Genomic DNA, 20,771 nt, shown 5'->3' on the forward strand with positions numbered 1-20,771 from the left:
ACGGTCAGTGTGCACTGGAGAAGACGGTAGAATGAATAAAGCCAGATATTGTGACTCACAGACTTAGAAAACAAACTTACGGTTACCAAAGGGGAAAGGGGGGGAGGGATAAATTAGGAGTTTGGGATGAACAGATATACACTCCTATATATAAAACAGATAACCAACAAGGACCTACTGCTTAGCACAGGGAACTATATCCAATATCCTGCAATAAACCAGGATGGAAAAGAACTGGAAAAAGAATATATATATGTATGTGTAGCTGAATCACTTTGTTGTACACCTGAAACTAACACATTGTAAATCAAGTATACTTCAATAAAAAAAAATGTTTAATAAAAAATAAAATTTAAAAGTTGTGATGTCATAAATCATTAGAGTGCTCATCATAAATCAGTCAAGTGATAATCACATTCTCTCACTGCACTCTTGGTGCATGGTACGTGAGCCAAACCCATCTCTCTTCCATTTCTGGATTTCTTAATTTAAGCTGTGTCCTTCTCTCTCATATCCTCTCTGACCTCCCTGGGTCCAGTGTTGAGTAGAAGTTTTCATTGCTTATTCTCTGCACGCTCTGGCGTTACCTCATGGCTTCCTGACTCGTGTGAGAGGAGTCAGCGTCACAAGCGGGTTTTTGCCGAGATGTTTTCTCGTCCTTTCCAGCGCAGAACTCTCCAAACAAAGACAGGTTATCACATGTCCCCGAGAGCTGCCTGGGAAAAGCAGGAGCTGTAGTTATCAAAGTTGGAACCTTTATGAAATATGCTTTTGTCTCCGTTTTTGTTGCGCTCAATCAGGTCAACAAGTATTGGCTAAGTGTTGAGCGCGGTTTCCTGTGGGATTGTGTAAGACCTTGCAGGACAATAAACGTTTGGGGGGCACTGAGTAATGTAGCCATTTCTGACCCAGCAGCCGGGAAAATGTGAGGCAATTTGCGGCTGCTGGAAGGAGGAGAGCTGCGGCTGTGTCCCTACAAGAGCAGAGCGACCTCACCGCCGTGGACCCGGGCAGAAGCGCCAGGCAAAATGGTGCGTGGAAGGGCAGGTGGCTCTACAGTGTCATGTCCTACAGGAAAATAGGTTCGGATCTGGGTGTTGTAGAGCCTGAAGTTCACAAACTTGGGGGGAGGGGGGTACTTTAAGAAAAATAGTGCAAAATTATGAAGGTGAAATTGCTGGGGCTCCTCTCGGGGCTTTGGATGGGACCATGTCATTCGGGGGCCTGCTATAGAAGAGTCACTGGAAATTCCCTCCTAGCTCAAGATCTCGTTCAGGGAACCTGTCAGGTTGCGTGTACATCACCATCAGCTTGATCTAGCTTTGTGTCTATTCCTCTGCTGATTCTCTCCATACTATTCTTAAGCCATTGCCCTTCGAGGACTTTTCTTTATTTCCCCTTTATTTACTTTTTTAATTGAAGTGTAGCTGATTTAGAGTGTTGCGTTAGTTTTAGCTGTACAGTCAAGGGATTCAGTCATACATATATATATACACACATATATATAAATCTATCCTTTTTCAGATTATTTTCCATTATAGGTCCTTCTGTGACTTTTCATATTGGCTTCGTAATTGCACCCCAGAAGACAAAGAAATGTTAGTCATGGCTTCTTTTATTTATCTGTGCTTTAGGATGGGGTGTTTTTTTGCTACAAATATTTATTCTTAGCTTCCTGAAGTCTCCCTAAGTCAGGGGCCTGCGGGTATTCTAGATGGAGGTAGAAAGATGGGAGGGAGGTGAACCACACAGTTGCAGCCACATACATAGAATTTTGGAAGTCCTCGCGGACCATGATGGTTTCACTGGATTTAAAGAGTAGTACAACTATAATGTGGTCTAGGTCATTGCTTTTCAAACTCTCATGTGCACATAAGTCACCTGGGTATCTCAGTAAAATGCAGATTCTGATGCACTAGGGCTGGGGTGGGATCTGCAAACAAGCTCCCAGGGTATGCTGATACTGCCTGTCCATGGGCCACACTTGGAGTAAACATCCACGTACTTATTTGTTAGAAATCGGTGGCACAAATACACAGTCAAACTGATTTTAAGGTAACCAGTCCCAGGATTGAAAGGCCGTAACAGAGCCACGGAGCAGGTGCTTGCTGGCTAGAGAAGGCGTGAGGAGTCTTCCCCTCCCAATATCTCCTACCCCCAGGGGGCTGGGGGAGGGGGGGTGAGGACTAAAATCTTATGTGGAGGTCATCTCGTGGTCTCCAGTTTTTAAACTTTGCCACGGTCTTTTTAAAAACTTTGCCTACAGAGTGATGAGGGGAAGGGGTACAGGTTTCTGGAACATCTACTAGGGTGCTAGGCATTTTCTCTCGACTCCTCACAACCCTTTCAGGTGGCTATTGTTTTACTCCCTTTACAGATGGGGAAGCTGAGGTTCAGCAGGGTGAAGTAACATGCCGCGTTGCGTAGAGACAGGGCAGGGATTTGAACCCACCAAAGCTTGCTGCTTTTGTCCACACCAACCTGTATCCTTAGCAGTGCTACGTGTTAAACTCATTCAGCAGGAGGTATGAGGACGTGAATTGATCACTTTTTGCTTTTCTTCTACGGAAGGTGCCCAGAGGGGTGCGCTGGGCAAAAGGAAAGAGGCTGCTGAAAAGAAGGAAAGGGCTTAGCAAAGCTCTATGAGGCACTGAAGATGAATTTCACACCAGAAGCAAATTTTAGCTCTAACAGGAAAGGCATTGGCATTCTCAGTGCAAAAATGGCTTCCTAAAGTGTGTGCTTTCCATAAATTCATTTTGGAGCAACCCAGGTATGGTGTTTCAAAATGCTGGAATCAAGGGTCAATGTTAAAGGATTTCTGTCCGTATCATGCCGAGATCAACTGTAACTTTCTCTCGCCTGCACAATGTCCTATGGAACGGGGATTTGTCAGGTTCTGGGGAGCTGGTATTTGTCTTTGGCCGGCATCTTAAGAGTTATATTTTTGAACCACTTTACCTGATTCTGAGTTAAGCTTTCTGCTCCTGTTTAACTTACCATCATATTTTCTTCAGTTATTTAGCAGGAAGAGAAGCAGGCCTGGCCTTGGGCAAATATCTGAAGGTCAAGTTTGCCACAGGTCCACCATGTTGGCTTTCGGAGCCCCCATCCCAGTCCGCACTTGGAGTGTCTTCCCTTTCCTTCCCGCCCTCCCCCCTCCACTGCCCTCCCACCACTTGTATTATTTTAATATCTTGACACCTATCAAAATCTTAGGTAAATGATATGTAAAGTAAGGGAGGATAACCAAATCAAATAAAGGGGTAAGGAATTGCTACCCTCATCTCTCAATTCTAAAAAATAAAGCTTTAAAGGCACCATCCTGAGCCAGTCAGGGAATATACATTTTAATTGAGGGAGCTATCCAATGGCCCCAATTAACTGTACATACCTTTCTCCCTTCCCTTCTTGACTCCTGCTCCCCTCCTGCACCACTTAGAATTTATTCCAACTTCTGAGGTTGTATGTTCTTACCTATTTTCAAAACGTGGGCTAGAGTTTTGCTATTTAACACTGCTTTAGAGGTTCCTGCTGAAAGATTATTTATAGGTCACGTCTTTCTGCTATTTCCAATAAAAGCTCCCTTGCGTGTATCTGGTAAGGCTCGAATTTATGCCTAGTTCTACCAGACCACGGGCTTTAGCAAGGCTATCATACATTTAGCTGAACACATAGATCTCTTTTAGTGTATTTATTGCCATGATGATGTGGGCAAGTGTCCCAGGCAGGACACCAGTAATCTGGCTCCCTGGGCGGTGTCTCTCTAGTCACAGTGTCGCGTTCTGGCTAAGTCACCTAGGCTGCCAGGGATCAGTGTTGCATCTATAAAATGACTTCTAGGGTTCCGACCACCTTTGATACCCTGTGGCTGCCTTCCTACATTTAGGTTCGAGCCTTCTCTGATTAGGAGCGTTACACAGCTGGCATATCCTTCTCTAACATCTGCGCTGTGGTCAAGAATATGGGCTGGGCACAGACACAGAAAACAAACTTATGGTTACCAAAGGGAAAAGGGCAGGGAGGGATACACTAGGAGTTTGGGATTAACATATACACGCTACTATATATAAAACAGATAAACAACAAGGACCTACCGTAGAGCACAGGGAACTCTACTCAATATTCTGTAATAACCTATATGGGAAAAGAATCTGAAAAAGAATATATATATATATGTATATATATATATATATATCTGAATCACTGTGCTCTACACCTGAAACTAACACAATATTGTAAATCAACTCTACTTCAATAAAAAAGAATGGATAAGCAACAAGGATATATTGTGCAGCACAGGGAAATAAAGCCATTGTTTTGTAATAACTTTAAAAGGAATATAATCTAAAAAAATATTGAATCAGTATGCTGTACACCTGAAACTAATATAATACTGTAAACCAACTATAAGTAGGGAAAGATGTTGCAACCTACCCCGTAGGGGGGCTTTGTTACAACTTACCCCACAGGATGGGGCTGTTTACGGCCTACCCCATAGGGCGGCTGTGACCAGTAAACAAATGCATCTTTTTAAGGTTCTTTAAAGAGCACCTGGCACTTGGTGAGCCCTCCTTAAACGTTAGCCAGGATTACCGTCACCGCGATCACGCACATCCTTCAAGGTCCAATTTGAATGCCCTCCCTTCCATAATATCTGTCTCAATTATCTTAAGAAAAAGAATAACTTTTCCTTCCTCGGGCCTTTTGTAGCAAAGAGTAAGGACTCCTCTCTAACTTGAGCTGTTTCTCTCCACCTTTTTCTCTTTGACTCATAAATAAATTATGGGTACCCATAGCCTGCCCAGTATTTTCACATAAAGTTTCTCATTTAAGTCACATAAAGTGAAAGAGCTGTTACCCGTTTCATTTTACAGGTGAGAAAACTAACATTTACAGCACGGAAGGGGCTTGGTCAGGGTGACACAGTGCACGAGTGACAGTCCTGTCACCTCTTTGAAGGCTTCTGAGTCTACCAGCCCACGGCAAGCTTGCATATCCCTGAGCTACTGAAACTATCTCTCAAACCCGTTCATTGTCACTCAAGCACGCTGTTCGCTCAACATCAAGTGTGCTGCATAGACGTGCAGGCTTGAACTCCTAACTCTCATGATATCATTTCCTTATAAATGCTAAGTAACCATAGTGATTCCAAGTCTGGTTAATTCAGCATGCACCTTTTATGTTTAAAACTTACACAATGGTTGCTGACTTCTTTAGAGAAAATACTGTACTGGGCTTCCCTGGTGGCGCAGTGGCTGAGAGTCCGCCTGCCGATGCAGGGGACACGGGTTCGTGCCCCGGTCCGGGAAGATCCCACGTGCCGTGGAGCGGCTGGGCCCGTGAGCCGTGGCCGCTGGGCCTGCGCGTCCGGAACCTGTGCTCCGCAACGGGAGAGGCCACGGCAGTGAGAGGCCCGCGTAACACAAAAAGAAAAGAAAAGAAAATACTATACTGATTTCTGACAGGTTTTTTTTTTTTTTTTGGCCTCCCCTGCACTTTAATCTTTCTAGTTTCATGTGTTTATGGAAATAGGCAGCCTGAGCTATTTGGTAAACAAATTGATGCGTCTGTTCTATGTAGGTAGTGATATATGAGTGTCCAGCCAAATCGCACCAGCTTCTCTATGGAAATAGATTTCCGGTTTCTAGCTTTAGGATCAAATTTTATTTTGTTTAGTTTTTTTAAAAAAAAACAAACCTTCCCAACTGAATTTCCCTTAAATGTGGGTAGGCAGAGCCGAGTTTGCTAGTCGCTGGACAGGCAGTTGAGTGAACAGTGGCCCTGGAGCCCCGTTGACTTATTGTCCTAATACAAGGCAAGAGACGTTCCATCTCTAAAAATTAGTTCTCACCATAGAAATGCCTTCAGTTTAGAATCTAGGCTACTCTAGGAGAAGAGGGAAGTACAAGGAAGGGACAGAAGCAAATAGAAGGAGAAAGGCAGGTCCAAACTTGATCAGAAACCAAGTATTGTCTCAGAAGAAAATAATCGGGAGATGACAAAAGTGTCAGTCATCAAAACAGGGTTCTTTAACTTTAAGATGCTCTGGAGTCCAGCTTAGGGAGTGGAACTTTGAAGGACTTCAGAGGCAGGTGGCTCCAGGTGTTTGTGACATGAGAACCATAGATTACAGACACGTATGCACAGCATGTGAACTCGTTTTTGTGAAAATAAACACCTGCATGTGTAATTTGAAAAAAGTCTAAAGGTATGTTCACCAGAATGTTAACAGTTTTCTTTCGTTTGTCTGTAGCTCTTGCTTTTGTCGAATAAACATATATCACATATGATTTTTTAAATGAAAGCCAAAAGATTCACAAAGGGCAGGATTTGGAATAAACATTTTTGTTAAAATTTGACAAATTATATTTCATTAGATGCAACCACGTGTATAAACTCTTGGAGATTTATTAGAGAATATCCTTGAGGAGTCGGCGCCTCCCTTTCTACTCAATGTCCTCCTTCCCTTCAATACACAGAAGCGACTTTGTGAATTTCATTGGTTTCTGTGGCTCATCATATTAATTTTTTAGATAAAATTCCCCAAGAAACCATTCTTCATGTGCTGAATGTGCAAGTTCTATAAACAGAGAAGCATTTGTATCATCTTGTAGTACGAGAAGGGCTGTGTTCTACCTTGGACATTGGGATTTGCATTTGTTTGTTTGTTTGTTTTGTTTTGTTTGCGGTACGCGCGCGGGCCTCTCTCTCACTGTTGCGGCCCCTCCCGCTGCGGAGCGCAGGCTCCGGACGCGCAGGCTCAGCGGCCACGGCTCACGGGCCCAGCCGCTCCGCGGCATGTGGGATCTTCCGGACCGGGGCACGAACCCGCGTCCCCTGCCTCGGCAGGCGGACTCTCAACCACCGCGCCACCAGGGAAGCCCTGGGATTTGCATTTTTAAAACAGTGCTCTTAATGTTACAAATTGATTCAGCGTCTGAAAACAAATGTTGAAAAGTTAACTTTGTATTCAACTAACCAGATCTATTCAACTACCACTCGCTTTGAGGAGGAGTGTTTTAGCTGTGGATGTAAAAGACATTTGACAAGAGTTTTCACAGTGTTCTCTTTCTGCTTTGTTAGTTAATTTTTTTCATGGAGAAATTTAAAAGGCAAAAATTTCCCTACACCTCTGCCCAGTATGATATGGCTCCTCCAAAGGGGACTTTAACTCACAAAAAGTAGACCTTCCAGAGTTTCAATAAGTCTTCAAGCAAATTCTCTTCCGGTCATAGACTACGGGTGTAGAAAATAATCTTATCTGAACAGGCGTGTGCGTAGAGGTTACCACGGAGGCAAAGGTGAAGGGGGGCGTGCTCCCTGCCTTCCCACGGCCGGCTGGGTTGACTGCGTCCTGATCTCTGCCTCATCTTTGAGTCCAGGACAAAGAAACCAGTGGCCAAGGAGAATAGCACTCATTGGGCTCAAAAAGAAACCCATTCTCCTTTCACAAAGGAATTATACTTTTTTTCCAGATAAAACAACATTCAAAGCAAAAAGTGGCCAAGACTTTATTATATTTAACGGCTAAGATTTCTCCTACTTCTGCCTAGGAGACGAACAATGCCCTTGGAGAACATTTGAGGTTTTAATACATAATTGCCTGATCTATGTAGATAAATAATAAAAGCTGATTTGCTTGACTCCCATTTTTAGAGTGGTGTGGCCTATGTCAGGAGGGAAGCTGGCTGGGCCTGACCATGGTTTATTCGATGCCAAGCAGCGTTTCTTTGTCTCCCTTTCTTCTACTCCTACCATAGTGGGCCCATCACACTCTGGGGCCGTGCCCGTTAGTGACTGTGTGGCTGCTTCCTGATCAAGGGATAAATAGGATGCAAATATCTTCTTTTTAATGCATGACCCTGGCACAGCCAGAGGGAAAATGAGTGGGGTGCCTCAGAGCAGTGACTTTTTGCCTAGAGCTTGAGAGTTAAAGCCCTACAAGCACACTTCTTCAGCTCTATCGAAATTAAGGTGAGTAAAGTTAATTACCTTCAGATTATCAATAAACAAAGAAAGATAGTAATGATTGGGCATCTGACTGCTTATAAGCATGTGATTTCACAAAGCAAAGAAGAACATAAGGAAGGTGGTCTCTTGTGGCCGACTGCTTAGCATTCCTTTTCATCACTAGACCTGATATCAGACAGAGGGTTGAAGCAACAGTCTTAGTAGAACCAGAAAATGAATGCATTTATTTTCCAGAAATATCTTAACTTTTAATGTTTTAAGCAGTTTTGGAAGAAAAAGCAAGAGTGTTTTTAGTTTATGAAGCACTAATTCTTTCAGTTCTTTTAAATCTCTTTTGATAGCTTTTGAAAATGTTTTATGCTCAGAAATGGTGAAAATTATACCCAAGTCCTTTATGCTAAAGATCTGATCATGTTCAGGGACTGTGGTGTCATTTACAACAATATCAGAGTCTCACAGTGGTTTGGATAATTTGGTCCAACAATTGGCCACCTCAGTGGAGAGAAATTTCAGTTGATGAGTTACTTCAGACATGACGAACTGTCTGGAGTTCAGACTGTTTAAAGTTGGATGATATTCAATTCAATTCAACAAATGTCCATAGAATGTTTAAGGAAAAAGGAGAATTTTGACATGGTGGGCTGGAAGGCAGTGTGAAGATGGTGAATCTATGATCCAAAGTGGGAGATGAGTACAATGCATAAAATGCTATAAAAATGTCAACGTATTTGAACATGTCAAAGCCAAGGCAGTAGGAAAAAAGTGCAGGAATGCGTGTGTTTAAGAGCCTGCTTCATTGCATTTTCCTCTATACTGTTAAATCTAATTTTAAAAAGCTATTTATATTATCCGTTAATGAGAAATAGTTGCATAAAAATTATGAAGGCTAAAAGACAACCTAGCTAGATGCTGCCAACATTCATTGTAATCATTTTATTTTATTTAGGACGACAATATGGACACAGAATCCATTCTAGAAGAACTTCTTCTCAAAAGGTCACAGCAAAAGAAGAAAATGTCACCCAATAATTACAAAGAGCGGCTTTTTGTTTTGACCAAAACAAACCTCTCCTACTATGAATATGACAAAATGGTGAGACCCTATTTATTTCATTGTTTTTAATGCTACTTATTTTTCTCAAGTCTCCACAAAGTGCTTAATATAAGGAAACATCAGGTTTCTTAGCGAACACAGTAAAAATCAACTTGCACTCACTTATCACATTGTCTTTTCTTAGCCAAGTTATAATTAATTCAAGATAAAGCATTTTCAAACATTGCTTAACTTTACTAAGGCAAATTGTAACTTTAGAACAGTGGTTCTCAACTGAGGGTGATTTTGCCCTCCAAAGGATACTTGGCAATGGCCGGGGACATTTTTGGTTGTCATCATTGGGGGAGAGGGGCAGTTTGCTACTGGCATCGAGTGGGTGGAGGCCAGGGATGCAGCTAAACATCCTACAGTGCACAGGCTGGCCCCACCACAAGGAATTATCTGGCCCCGAATAGTGATGCAGATGAGAAACCCTGTCTTAACAAATGCTGGAAATAAGACTATTTCTGTGCAGCTGAGAATTCTATCACAGTAGAAATACTGAAATACTGTCATAAAATTGAAACAAGATGAAGATGCTTAATTTTCCTGAATAGATTAACCATACGGCAGGTGATCTGAAATGTGTTTCAAGATTATCAAAAAAAATTAAGTGCTGCTTGAAGACTTGCTTTTGGAGGAGTTTATGTCCACACTCGAAAAATATATTATCTCATCATTGGATTTTGACTATTATGGAATAATTGGAATGATTCTCACGTGCCCATCTCATCTCCCAATCTCCCTCCTAAGTGTATCGTTAACTTGATTCTGTTCTTTGTGCACCACTGTATATCACGTGAGGCATCTTATATTTTCCTTTTAATTCAGAAAAGAGGCAGCAGAAAAGGATCAATTGAGATTAAGAAAATCAGATGTGTGGAGAAAGTAAATCTTGAGGAGCAGACCCCCGTGGAGAGACAGTACCCATTTCAGGTAAGGGGAGGGATAACATTCCCTTGGATGGATGGCTCTTCTTTGAATATTTTCTATTATGAACTCAGGATTGGGGGGATAAATAAAGATGTTGCTAAATGATTCATTAAGACGATGGCAGGTGCTTATATTTGTGTAACCACAGAGAGCATTCTCAACCTCTCTCTGAATTTGGAACATCCCCAGATGGGATTGGGGCAGTTTGCTAAAACTCTGTCCACCAAGCTGCCTTCCCTAGTGGGAGAGAAAGAGAGATGAGTGTGTAGGCCTTAGTCGTCTGACTCGCCTTGGGGTCTGATGATCTCTTTCATCAAACATTGCGGAGCATTTCCAATATGCTACAAGGCACTAGGCACACTATCAGGAATAAAATGCCATCCCTGTCCCCAAGGCATTTACAGAGCATTATAATGCAGGGAGGTGAGTGTTAAGACGAAGGTGGCAGCGTAGCCATGGTGTCCCAGAAAGGAGAAGCTGCACTTCTCACTCCAAGAGGTCAGGGAGATTTCCTGTTGGAGGTGACACTCAGGTTGGGAAGGACAATGGGAGTTTAGCCCAGCAAAACCAGGAAGGGCAGCGAAACCAAAGAAACAGCAGATGTCAAGACCCTGGTAGGTGAAACAGTATGGCATGTTTGGAGAAATCCGGGTGGTGCTTAGAATTAAGCAGCCCCACGAAAGAGTGAGAGACGAGCCTGGAGAGGTAGCCAGGGCCATATCACGAATGGCTTTGCATAGCACGCTAAGGAGTTTGCATTTTATCCTGAAGTATTTCAAACACTGGTCTCCTATGGAGAGGGTGCCTACAGTACCCCATGGAAGTGACTTGATCTAACACCTGCCCTACTTTTATTACATCAGGAACACTTATCTTTCTGCTCTAGAGACAGACAGACTGTTCTTCCAATGGTCAGACTACCCTGTGCTAGTATGAGGGAACGGTGGCCAAAAAATAAAATAAAATAATCCAGTCAGTGAACATTGCCCAATTGGGAAAAACCGAAGGAGCCCCATTGCTTATATTTGTGTAACCATAGACGACATTCTCAACCTCTCTCTGAGTTTGTTTCTTCACTTGCAAAGTGGGCATAATCATATATTTTTATAGACTTGAAAGGGAAGTAAAATGTTAAATTATCTAGGAAAGAGCCCAGAAACTAGTTGGTATTTAATAAATGGCCTGTATTGTTTACCCACAAAAGCTGAATAAACTAGAGAAGGATCTGGGCAAGACATTGGAATGTTCAAACATTTCACCAAGTATCGTAAGGAATAGAAAATGATTTATACTGGGGATTCCCAGGGTGGGACATGACCCAAGGGAGTAAAGTAACAGGGAGACATATTTTCACTCAATAGAAGCATGAACCATATAATGATCAGAATGAATGGAAATTGGCAAAGATGGCACAGCAAAAATAAAGGACATTCTACCCCTGAACATATTCAAAGATAGAGCAGATAAACATTTTCCAGTGGGCTATAGAGACAGTCATGCACTGGGTTGGTGGATAGACCAGAACATTTCTAAGACACCTGTAACGTCGAACATTTTACACTTTTATAATTCTCCATGGTCCAGGGCATTCCTGCTGAGGCCTCAATGTTCACTGCTGTCAGATGCATCATTGCTGTAATTTTCCAAAGTGTAGAGATGTCTGGGATAAAATAAATTGAGGGGTGGAGGATAAAAATAACTAGATTTTAAAAATCTAATTCCAGAGATAATGTGTATTATATAGGCAAACTCAGTGTTTCTCTTGGATAACAAAAATTTGTAGTTGTACCAGAGTGAACTATAACACAATTATATCTAAATGCACCAAATCTTTTCCTTTCCAGATTGTCTATAAAGATGGGCTTCTCTATGTGTATGCATCAAATGAAGAGAGCCGAAGTCAGTGGTTGAAAGCATTACAAAAAGGTAATTTTTAACAAATGTCATCAAAGGGAGTCTCTGACTGAGCTCTTTTGAAGCTTAGTGGAGGAAAGATATGGCAATAAAAGGGCCTAACGCCAATGGAGAAATCTGTTGATCTTCCTACCAACCTCAGAGAATGTGCCGCACTCGTCCTTGTTTTGCATTCTCTTTGTTACCTAGAGGAAGCCTGGGGATCGGATTCCCTTTCCTGCCCAGCACAGAGCTGGCTATTGTGCCTTCCTCACAGCTAGGAGGAAGCCAGACCACCTGCTCTCCACCCACTGTGCTTGCCTTTATCAGAGCAAAGTCTAAATCCTCATGGGGCTCTCTCTTGGGTCCCGTAGCTACTGTACTTTGGATATTTACAGAAAATTATGTCTAATACTTACTAATACTTATCATTAGCCAGCTACTGTGTTGTCAAGTAGTTGTAAAACATTTTCTTAGGTAATCCTCTTGACAACTCTATGGCAAGGGGTAATACTACTGTTCTCCATTTTTCAGATAAGTGAAATTAAACAGACATGGCAAACGTCACATACCTAATTACGGAGAACACATAGTTCAATTACCCAAACCCAACTTTTTAAACAGTACAGTATAAATGCCAGGCAAAACTGGGAATTTCATGAAACATTTATTTAGTGATTCTTAGGCTGCCCTGGTAACAACCTTTGACAGAAGAGAGAAAATTATTACTAATTTGGTACTATGATGTTTCTCCCTATGATATTTTTATTTTAAAGGTGGGTAATGGTGTGAGGACAATATTTCACTCAAACGAGTGACTCTGTTGGTGGAATTTCAGATATTAAGCTCTCAGATGGGGGAAGATTTTACTTAAGTTTTAGATTGGGGCTCTTCTCACTACACCTCAAATTACACCACTCAGACAACCACCTACTCTACTTCAATGCAAATACATCCTTTTTCACTCATAGGGCTTAATTTTCCCTTTGTATGAAAGGGCTTAGCAACCTATTTCTGTAGGAGAATCAAGTGGTCCAGGTAAGAGAAAAGCCTCCCTCTACCTGCCACCAGCTTGTTGAAGTAAGAAGGGCATCCTTCTTAGAGTGAGACAAATCTGCGAACAAGTGCTGCTTTGCTGTGTCATCTATAAAACCATCTAACGTCTCTGGGTCTCAGTTTCCTGACCTGTAAAATGGGAGATCAGATTTCTTTTTTCCTAGAGCATTCACGAGCCAGAAATGAATGACTCATAAATACATTAAAGAGTCCGACACACAAACATGAGCCACTGTGTTATAGCGGGGCCTCCGGGAGGAGCTCTAAGATGCTGCTTCCCATTCAGTCTCCTTTGGGGGGATGTGCCGGGGCAGTTGCTATGTAGACACCCCCTGTGTGCAGCTATTTGTCACATACTAGGGTTCTGTGTGGGTCTTTCTGGAACTATATATGGCAGGCAGGCTTGGGTGGGCCCTGGGCAGCTCATGTGAAGGCATATGGAACATAAAAGGAGAGCAGAGAGAGAAGCAGAAGTGAATCTCTTAGCCCCTCATAAACTGCAGAGAGACCCTATCACTAGGGCTGCCGTGTGCACAGTAAGCCATTTGTATCAGTTAATAATGCTTTGGGATGCAGGTAAAAAGACACCAAACAGTTGCTGAAACAAATACAAGTTTGTTCCTCTGCCACGGCCAGAGGTAAGCAAACCTAGGCCTGGTGCAGCAGCTCAATGAAGTCAGTAGGAACGCTGGCTCCTTCTAGATTTCTGCTCTGCCACCCTTAGAGGTTCCCAGAAAGGCTCTGAGCTTCCCCGGAAGCCCCTCTGCAAACTTTTGCTTGCGTCTCGTTGGCCAGAACTGTGTCTCATGGCCATCTCTGTGTGCAAAGGAAGCTGGAACACAGGATCTGGCTTTTCCAGCCTCTGTGCTGGAAGATAGATAGCAAGAGAGAAGTGAATGAGATCAGCTACCATGGCTCTGAATTCAGCTGACCAGATGTGAATAAACTGTATCCTTCTTTCCAAAAATCAAAACTGAAGGGGGTATGGCAGGGAAGCTGGCATCTGGGCATTGGAATATAGTAGAAAAAGCTTGGGCCCGAGTCTCAAATACGCTACTGACTACCTTTGTGAACTTGAGCAAGTTACACCATCTCTCTGCACCTCAGTTTACCTGACTCTGTAAGAGCCATGATAACAGTAAGAGCTCCCCCCAAGGTTGTTGAGTAGGTTAAATGAGATGGTGCGAGGGAAAATATGTAAATGTAAAGTCCTATACACATATCAATATATGAGTTCCTCTTATTGTCATTATTAGATGGTGGGAGCGTTGCAATGTGGACTTTTGGACTTGGTTGGAAAACAATTAGTTCCCCAGGGAACCAAATCCATGTAATAGAAAATAATAGGAATCCTGGTACATGGAGACCAGGAGCTTACAGAGCAGGAAGGCAAGAAATGTGCCCAAGGAACTGCAATGACCATTTGGGACCAAGGTCAGAAACTAGTGTTTTGTAATCTTAACTTCTTTTGCTTTTCGTGACTTCTGTAATAATTTCCCATTAATATTTGGTAAAGTTTTTTTATGCCAGAATTTTCAGCTAAGCTGAGCTGGGTTAAACTAAGGGGATGATATCATTAAAGCCCACTGTTCAATGAGCACCAACTCTGAGCCAAACACTGTGCTGGATGCTTTACATACATTCGCTCATCTCCTCCCAATGACCCAGCAAAGTAGATATTATTATCCCCAAACGCTTCCTTGAGTCATGGTTGTAAAGAAGGGTTTTGTTTGTTTTTTTGGTTTTTGTTTTGTTTTGTTTTTTACTTTATATTAAAGTTTATTACATTTGGAAAATCTACAGTACAGGGAAAAACCCACTGGATTAAGCAGAGTTTTGCCAAAAGCAAAAGACTATCAACTCTTTGGAATATTCCTGATTCCAGCCCAGAGTCAGGCTACAGGAGTTTGATCCCAGGAGTTCTCCTGGGATCAAAATAAGCGATCCTCAAGATGAATATAAAATCAAGAAGGAAAGAGTTTAAGTCACACGTAGAACCAGCCCGCCCTACCCGGAGAATCTTCTTGAACTGTTCTCTACTAAGACCTTGTAGGGTTCTATGCTGTATTTTGAGAGAGGTGAATTTGTTGTAGACACAGTATTATACTCCAATATTAGAATTTTGTTTCTTTGGATTCAACATTGCCCTATTCCCACGGTTTTCAAAAATATGCATATATTCCTAGAAAAGTAGCCCCATAAACCGTTTATTCCTTAGGGGAAACAGGTCAAAAGTCACGGAAGACCAAGAAGGGATGAGGAACTGTTCGAGCTCAAGAAAAACTAGATAACTAAATGCCATATGTGTTTCTAGATTGGATCCTCGATCAGAAAAAGTGAATGATTACAAAGGGTATTATTGGAATAACTGGAAAATTTTTGAACACAAAATATATATTAATAGTATGGTATCAGTGTTAAATTTCTTGAATTTGATAATTGTATTACGGTTATGTAAGGAAATGTCCTTGTTAACAGAAGTTACATGCTCAAGTAGTTATGGATGACATTATTTAGGTCATGATATCTGTGACTCTCAAGTGGTTAAGCAAAATATAATAATGATAAAAACTTTTAATAATAATATGTATGTACAGAGAGAAAATGAGATGAAACAAATATGGCAAACAGTTAAAAGTTGGTGAGTCTGTGTGAAGGGTCTATGGACATTCACTGCACTATTCTTGCAACTTTTCTACACATTTGAAATGTTTCAAAATAAAAAGCAGAAGCCGGGGGGAGTATACGTTTAGTGGAAACTTCTTTTCTACTTGCTAAGATCTAGTCCTACTCTAAAATCCTAACACCAAGCTGATGCGTATATGTAGTTTCTAGCAGTCTTTTTTTAAGACTGATATAAGTTATTGTGTTGTTCTCACTAAAACATGATTAGACTTTTCTTTTTGGCTTTTTAACTTCTGAGTGAAAGACTTACATCCTTTGGGAAACATTTGCTCTTAGCCTGGTTGCTAGCAAAATGAGGTTTTCATTGTTTTATGATAACAGCACTTACTGAATGTGTTTCTTCTCTTGGGCCAACGTTTACTCATGCTGTGTTTTCTTCCTGCCTGCTCCCCAGAGATAAGGGGCAACCCCCATCTGCTGATCAAGTATCACAGTGGGTTCTTCGTGTACGGGAAGTTCCTGTGCTGCCAGCAGAGTTGCAAAGCGGCCCCAGGATGTACTCTCTGGGAAGCATGTACGTGACCCCTCTGTTGGGCTGGACCCTGGGTGGACGATGCCCTTTAGGCAGACCTGGCAAATGCCAGAACAGCTCGCCAGTTCAGGAAAACAAGATGTGCCAGATTGGTCAGCATCATGAATATCCAGCTTCGAACATGATATCTAGCAAATGAAATCTAATTCCAGGGTCAGTTGAGTCATTTTCCTTAAAATAATAACAATATGAACATCTGCCATTCATTCATGTCATGAGAAATATTTTTAAATGGAAATCATAAATCAAGCAAGGAGCTGTTTATTTCCTCCCCAAATTCTTCCTGGTTGCAGATAAACTCCAGATGGGTAGAACGTGGTGAACATATCACCATGGTTCACAAACTAACATCATAAACTTAAAAAACCAACATTCTTTTCAAAAATATGTCCAAGGATAAAATTTAAGTAACACTTTTAATCACCATATATACCAAAATGATGGATGGCCACGTTTTCAAAGATATATTTAAAGTGGTTCGCCATTCTGTACATGTTTGTTGGTTTCTTAATAACATCACAGAAAGTAGTGTAGGGTTTGCTTTACGTGCAATCGGACTCTATCCAGAGTTATATTCCCAGGGAAATCTGCCTGAGACTTTATCCAGGGACAGAAAGCCCACTGAGTGGCTTTGAAGGGCTAATGGAGGGAAAGAATCATGCTGTTTTCTGCTTGTGCCCTACGGGGTCCCATGCTACCACCAGGATACTTACATGAAGCAGTCATGTATTTTAGAAGTTTATCATTGTTTAACAACATGAAGTTGTTGATAAATAAGAAGGAGAACTTATTTTGGTAACAGTTTTACCAGCCTGGACAAAATATGCTTGGACTGTAATGACTTTAAAGAATTAAATGAGATCAGCTGCATGATAACAACTTCAAGAACTGTAAAACAAGGACGTGAAATATTATTCAAATTCACCCCACAATAGTATTGACCCCCGACAGTCGTGTTAATGTCACTATGGGTAATTTTACAACAAAATCAGTGACTAAATATTCATTGTATTTCCCATCTCAATTAAATTATACAATGAATATTTATTCATCTTAATTAGATCACATTGCCCTTTATACTCATGAATTGTAATGATTTAATGAACTATACAGAATGGACTGTGCATGGATCTTCCCTCCAGTGTGAAGGGCCAGAGAGTAATGTCTCCTTACAGCATTAATCGTTTACCCCAATGATTCTGTCTATGGTCAGCATTATTACTCAGCAGGCCAGATTCCAGCTCTGACTTGGCCCTGACTCCCTGGGAAAGAGCAGGAAAACAGGCCAGAGAGAGCACTGCCTCGGGATTATCTTCCTGGGCTCTGTCTGGATGGCACCTGCCATGTGTCCTGGGTGCCAAAGGCTCTCTGCCGGCCTCCGAAGAAAACTACCGAATGTAGTAGAGATGTCATGGCTTGCAGACAGCTGTGATATTGTCTGTCTGCCTAAGTGTAACTTCTTTCCTCGGCCTCCTGCTCTGCTGAGCTACAAGGCAGCCCGCAGGCACATCTACTAGGAAGGAAACAGCTGGGCATCTTTGCTTCCTTCTGTTTCCAGAATGTCACGGACCATCCTCTGTCCAAGGTATATATGGCCTATAAATAAGTTGACCGTACACCCCAATTTGTTTGGGACAATCTCATCCTGCAGCTGGGGACCTGGCATAATTATTCAAAGCCTACCCATCACTGTCAGAAATGTTCCAGCTGAGTCAATAAACCATATGGCGACCCCACTTATAAGGCATACAATGGCTTCACCCTCACAACCTGGATGTCTATCTACGTGTGTCAGTAGAAAGAAAAACCAACAAGTATCCTAACAACGGGGCGGGGGGAAGCATAGGATAAGTTTGTTCACTTATAAATCAGCTACTTCTATGCATCTTGTATGAGCTGATCAAGGAAGAATCAGACATGGATTCTGAATCCTAGGGTCGTAGATACTACCCAATGAGATTAGATATGTTACTCAGATACGAGGTGGAAATGTGGTATAAATTAACAGTTTATAGAATTTAGAGGACCTTGAATTTCTTATCCACTTGGGAAGATACTGATAATCAATGGTGAAGTGATATCTGAGTTGGGTATTATACAGGAAAGCAACAGAACCACTCCAGATGTTCTAAGTTCATGTACTCTGGAGTACTGCTCACACAATCTAGTTCACTCTTTTGATTCATAACACTGGGTGTTTTGCTGTGCTTTATTTAAAGTTTTTTCTGCTATTACTTGGTTTTACTCTTCAGACGCTGATCTGCACATTGAACCCAAAGAAGAAAAACATAGAGTTCCCATCTTCCCAGACAGAGTGGTAAGTCGACATTTCAATTTGTTTCATAGTCAGGATATACTAAATAAACCAAGAGTTGCCAAATTCAAGACTAGAATACATGGGCTTCATTCAGAATGCCCAGCAAAGAGAGAGAAGACATGACCTATCACCAATAGCCATGGCAGTAGCAAATAATAAATTCAAACATGGAACCATTTTACCATTTTATGGTTTTTGCATTTAACGACTGGGCCTTTTTCTAACCTGTACACACAAAAAATGGTGTATGTGGGAGAAGCCCTGAAGATGGCATCACACATAACAGGCAGCTATTATTGGCTGACATTCCTCCCCCCCAACCACTAGCATGGCTAAGTCTGCCTCATGTATGTATCCTGGCAAAGGAAAGGGACCCCATAGGGCACAAGCAGAATATAATTCTTTCCCTCCATTATCCCTTCAGAGCCACTTGGTGGGCTTTCTTCTCTGTCCCTGAGGTATGTCATTACCTCAGATGACATAAAATTTCCCAATTACTAGTAGTCATGAGAACAGCCTCTAAAGTGATCCATCCAAAGTTATAATCCCATGACTCGAAACGTCATTTCAAGTTAAAAATTCCTCCCCTTCCCTTAGCTCAAGTCTGCATCGGAGGGCAGCCTGCTTTGGGGGAGAGGTCATGGAGAGGCTGAGATTTCCGACGCTTTCAGGATTGAGGCCCAGGAAGAGAGGGTCTAATGAAAGAGAGACAGTCACACGTGGCCACTCCCATCATGATTTGGTAGTGGTGGCCTCTGGGTGAGACAGTTTTCCAATGCTGATTCTTTATCATACAGGACACTTTCGTGGATTTCCCCCTGGGGTGTAGCTTTATGACAGAGCAAATGTCTTGACCCTTAGCTCTTCGGTTTCTAGCCCTCAAACTTTCTACTGGGTCCATTCACTCCTCTGGGGCAGAGTTCCTTTCAAGATGGCTCCCAGCCAACCCTCACTCAAGGGTGGCGTCGGCCTACAGGAAAACAAACAAAACCTTCATCGCTCTGCTTAGTAAAACTGTACGTGGCTCACAGTACAGGCTATCCTCGTGCTCTGCTGTCTTGGGTTCAAAGCCGTAACTTCCTGCTTTTAGGCTTCCCAGGTCGGTGTCAGCCGCCTCAAATGCCAGGAGACACATAAAATGGCCTCCCTGTGGTTTTCTGGAAGCTCACCTGAAAGTAAGGGAGCATCTCCGTCCACCCATCAGCTCTGTGGTGTCTTGGGTACTTATTTTCACCTGCACACATTCACAGAAACTTACTTCTCTCTTTTTATCTAAGTAAAAACCATATAACTTTTGTAAACCAACATGAAGGACAAAAAGAAATCCATTATTGTCATAGGTTGACTTTTTGTCTCCCCAGATTCATGTCCACCCAAAACCTCAGAATGTGACCTCATTTGGAAAGAGGGTCTTTGCAGATATAATTAGTTAAGGATCAAGATGAGATCATACTGGATTAGGATAGATCATAAATTCAATGACTGATGTCCCTATAAGAAGAGGAGGGGACACAGAGAGATACACAGAGAAGGAGGCCATTTAAAGACCTAAGCAGAGATTGGACTTATGATGCCACAAGCCAAGAATGCCTAGAGCCACCAGAAGCTGGAAGAGGCAAGCAAAGGTCCTCCCCCACAGCCTTGCAGGGAAACCTTGATTTTGGACTTTTGACCTCCAGAGCTGTGAGAGAATAAATTTCTGTTGTTTTCAACCACCAGATTGTAGTAATTTGTTATGGCAGCCCTAGGAAACTGATGGAATTTTTAAGGTTTGGGGGTTTTAGTTTGTTATCAGTGATATGGCTTTTTTTGGATTGGATACATGCTCCAGCCCTGAAGCTTGAAAACTATGGCTCTGTAAAACCCCTAAGACCAATGTCCAGAACAAGCAAAGGTCCATTGGTGGTTACCTAGGGGCAGAACGGGAACGGGGACTAACTGGAAATGGGCCCGGGAGGCCTGACAGGAGGGATGGAAAGATGCTAACACGGGATTGGGGTGATGACCGCTCAACTTGATAAATTGACTAAAAATCACTGAATTCCACACTTACAAAGGGTGAATTTTATAGTATGTGGTATGTAAATTATACTCTAATAAAGTTTATTTTAAACAAATCTAAGAGCAGAGGATAATTTAGGAGCCCAAAACCATGGCATCTAGTCTCTGGCAAGTAATTCCCTCCCCCTCCCTCCCCCCTTTCTCCCTTTCCCCTTCCTCCTCCCCTCCCCGCTCCCTCCTCCCCCCTCCCTCCCTCCCTTCCTTCCCCCACCCTCCCTCCCTCCCCT

General features: G+C 42.2%; 1 protein-coding gene across 1 annotated transcript in view; it reads left to right on the plus strand.

Annotated features, from left to right (window-relative positions):
• The first annotated feature begins 975 nt into the window (after nucleotides 1–975).
• BMX (BMX non-receptor tyrosine kinase) overlaps nucleotides 976–20,771 on the plus strand; it is a 57,812-nt gene continuing 38,016 nt past the window's right edge. The window contains exons 1-6 of the mRNA XM_028491545.1: nucleotides 976–1,031; nucleotides 8,921–9,067; nucleotides 9,899–10,003; nucleotides 11,845–11,926; nucleotides 16,029–16,148; nucleotides 18,419–18,483. Coding sequence (XP_028347346.1) covers nucleotides 1,029–1,031; nucleotides 8,921–9,067; nucleotides 9,899–10,003; nucleotides 11,845–11,926; nucleotides 16,029–16,148; nucleotides 18,419–18,483 — 522 coding nt within the window. The 5' untranslated portion in view covers nucleotides 976–1,028. The remainder of the gene's footprint in view (nucleotides 1,032–8,920; nucleotides 9,068–9,898; nucleotides 10,004–11,844; nucleotides 11,927–16,028; nucleotides 16,149–18,418; nucleotides 18,484–20,771) is intronic.

The sequence above is a fragment of the Physeter macrocephalus genome, chromosome 7 (assembly GCF_002837175.3).
Source record: "Physeter macrocephalus isolate SW-GA chromosome 7, ASM283717v5, whole genome shotgun sequence".
NCBI classification, from domain to species: Eukaryota; Metazoa; Chordata; class Mammalia; order Artiodactyla; family Physeteridae; genus Physeter; species Physeter macrocephalus.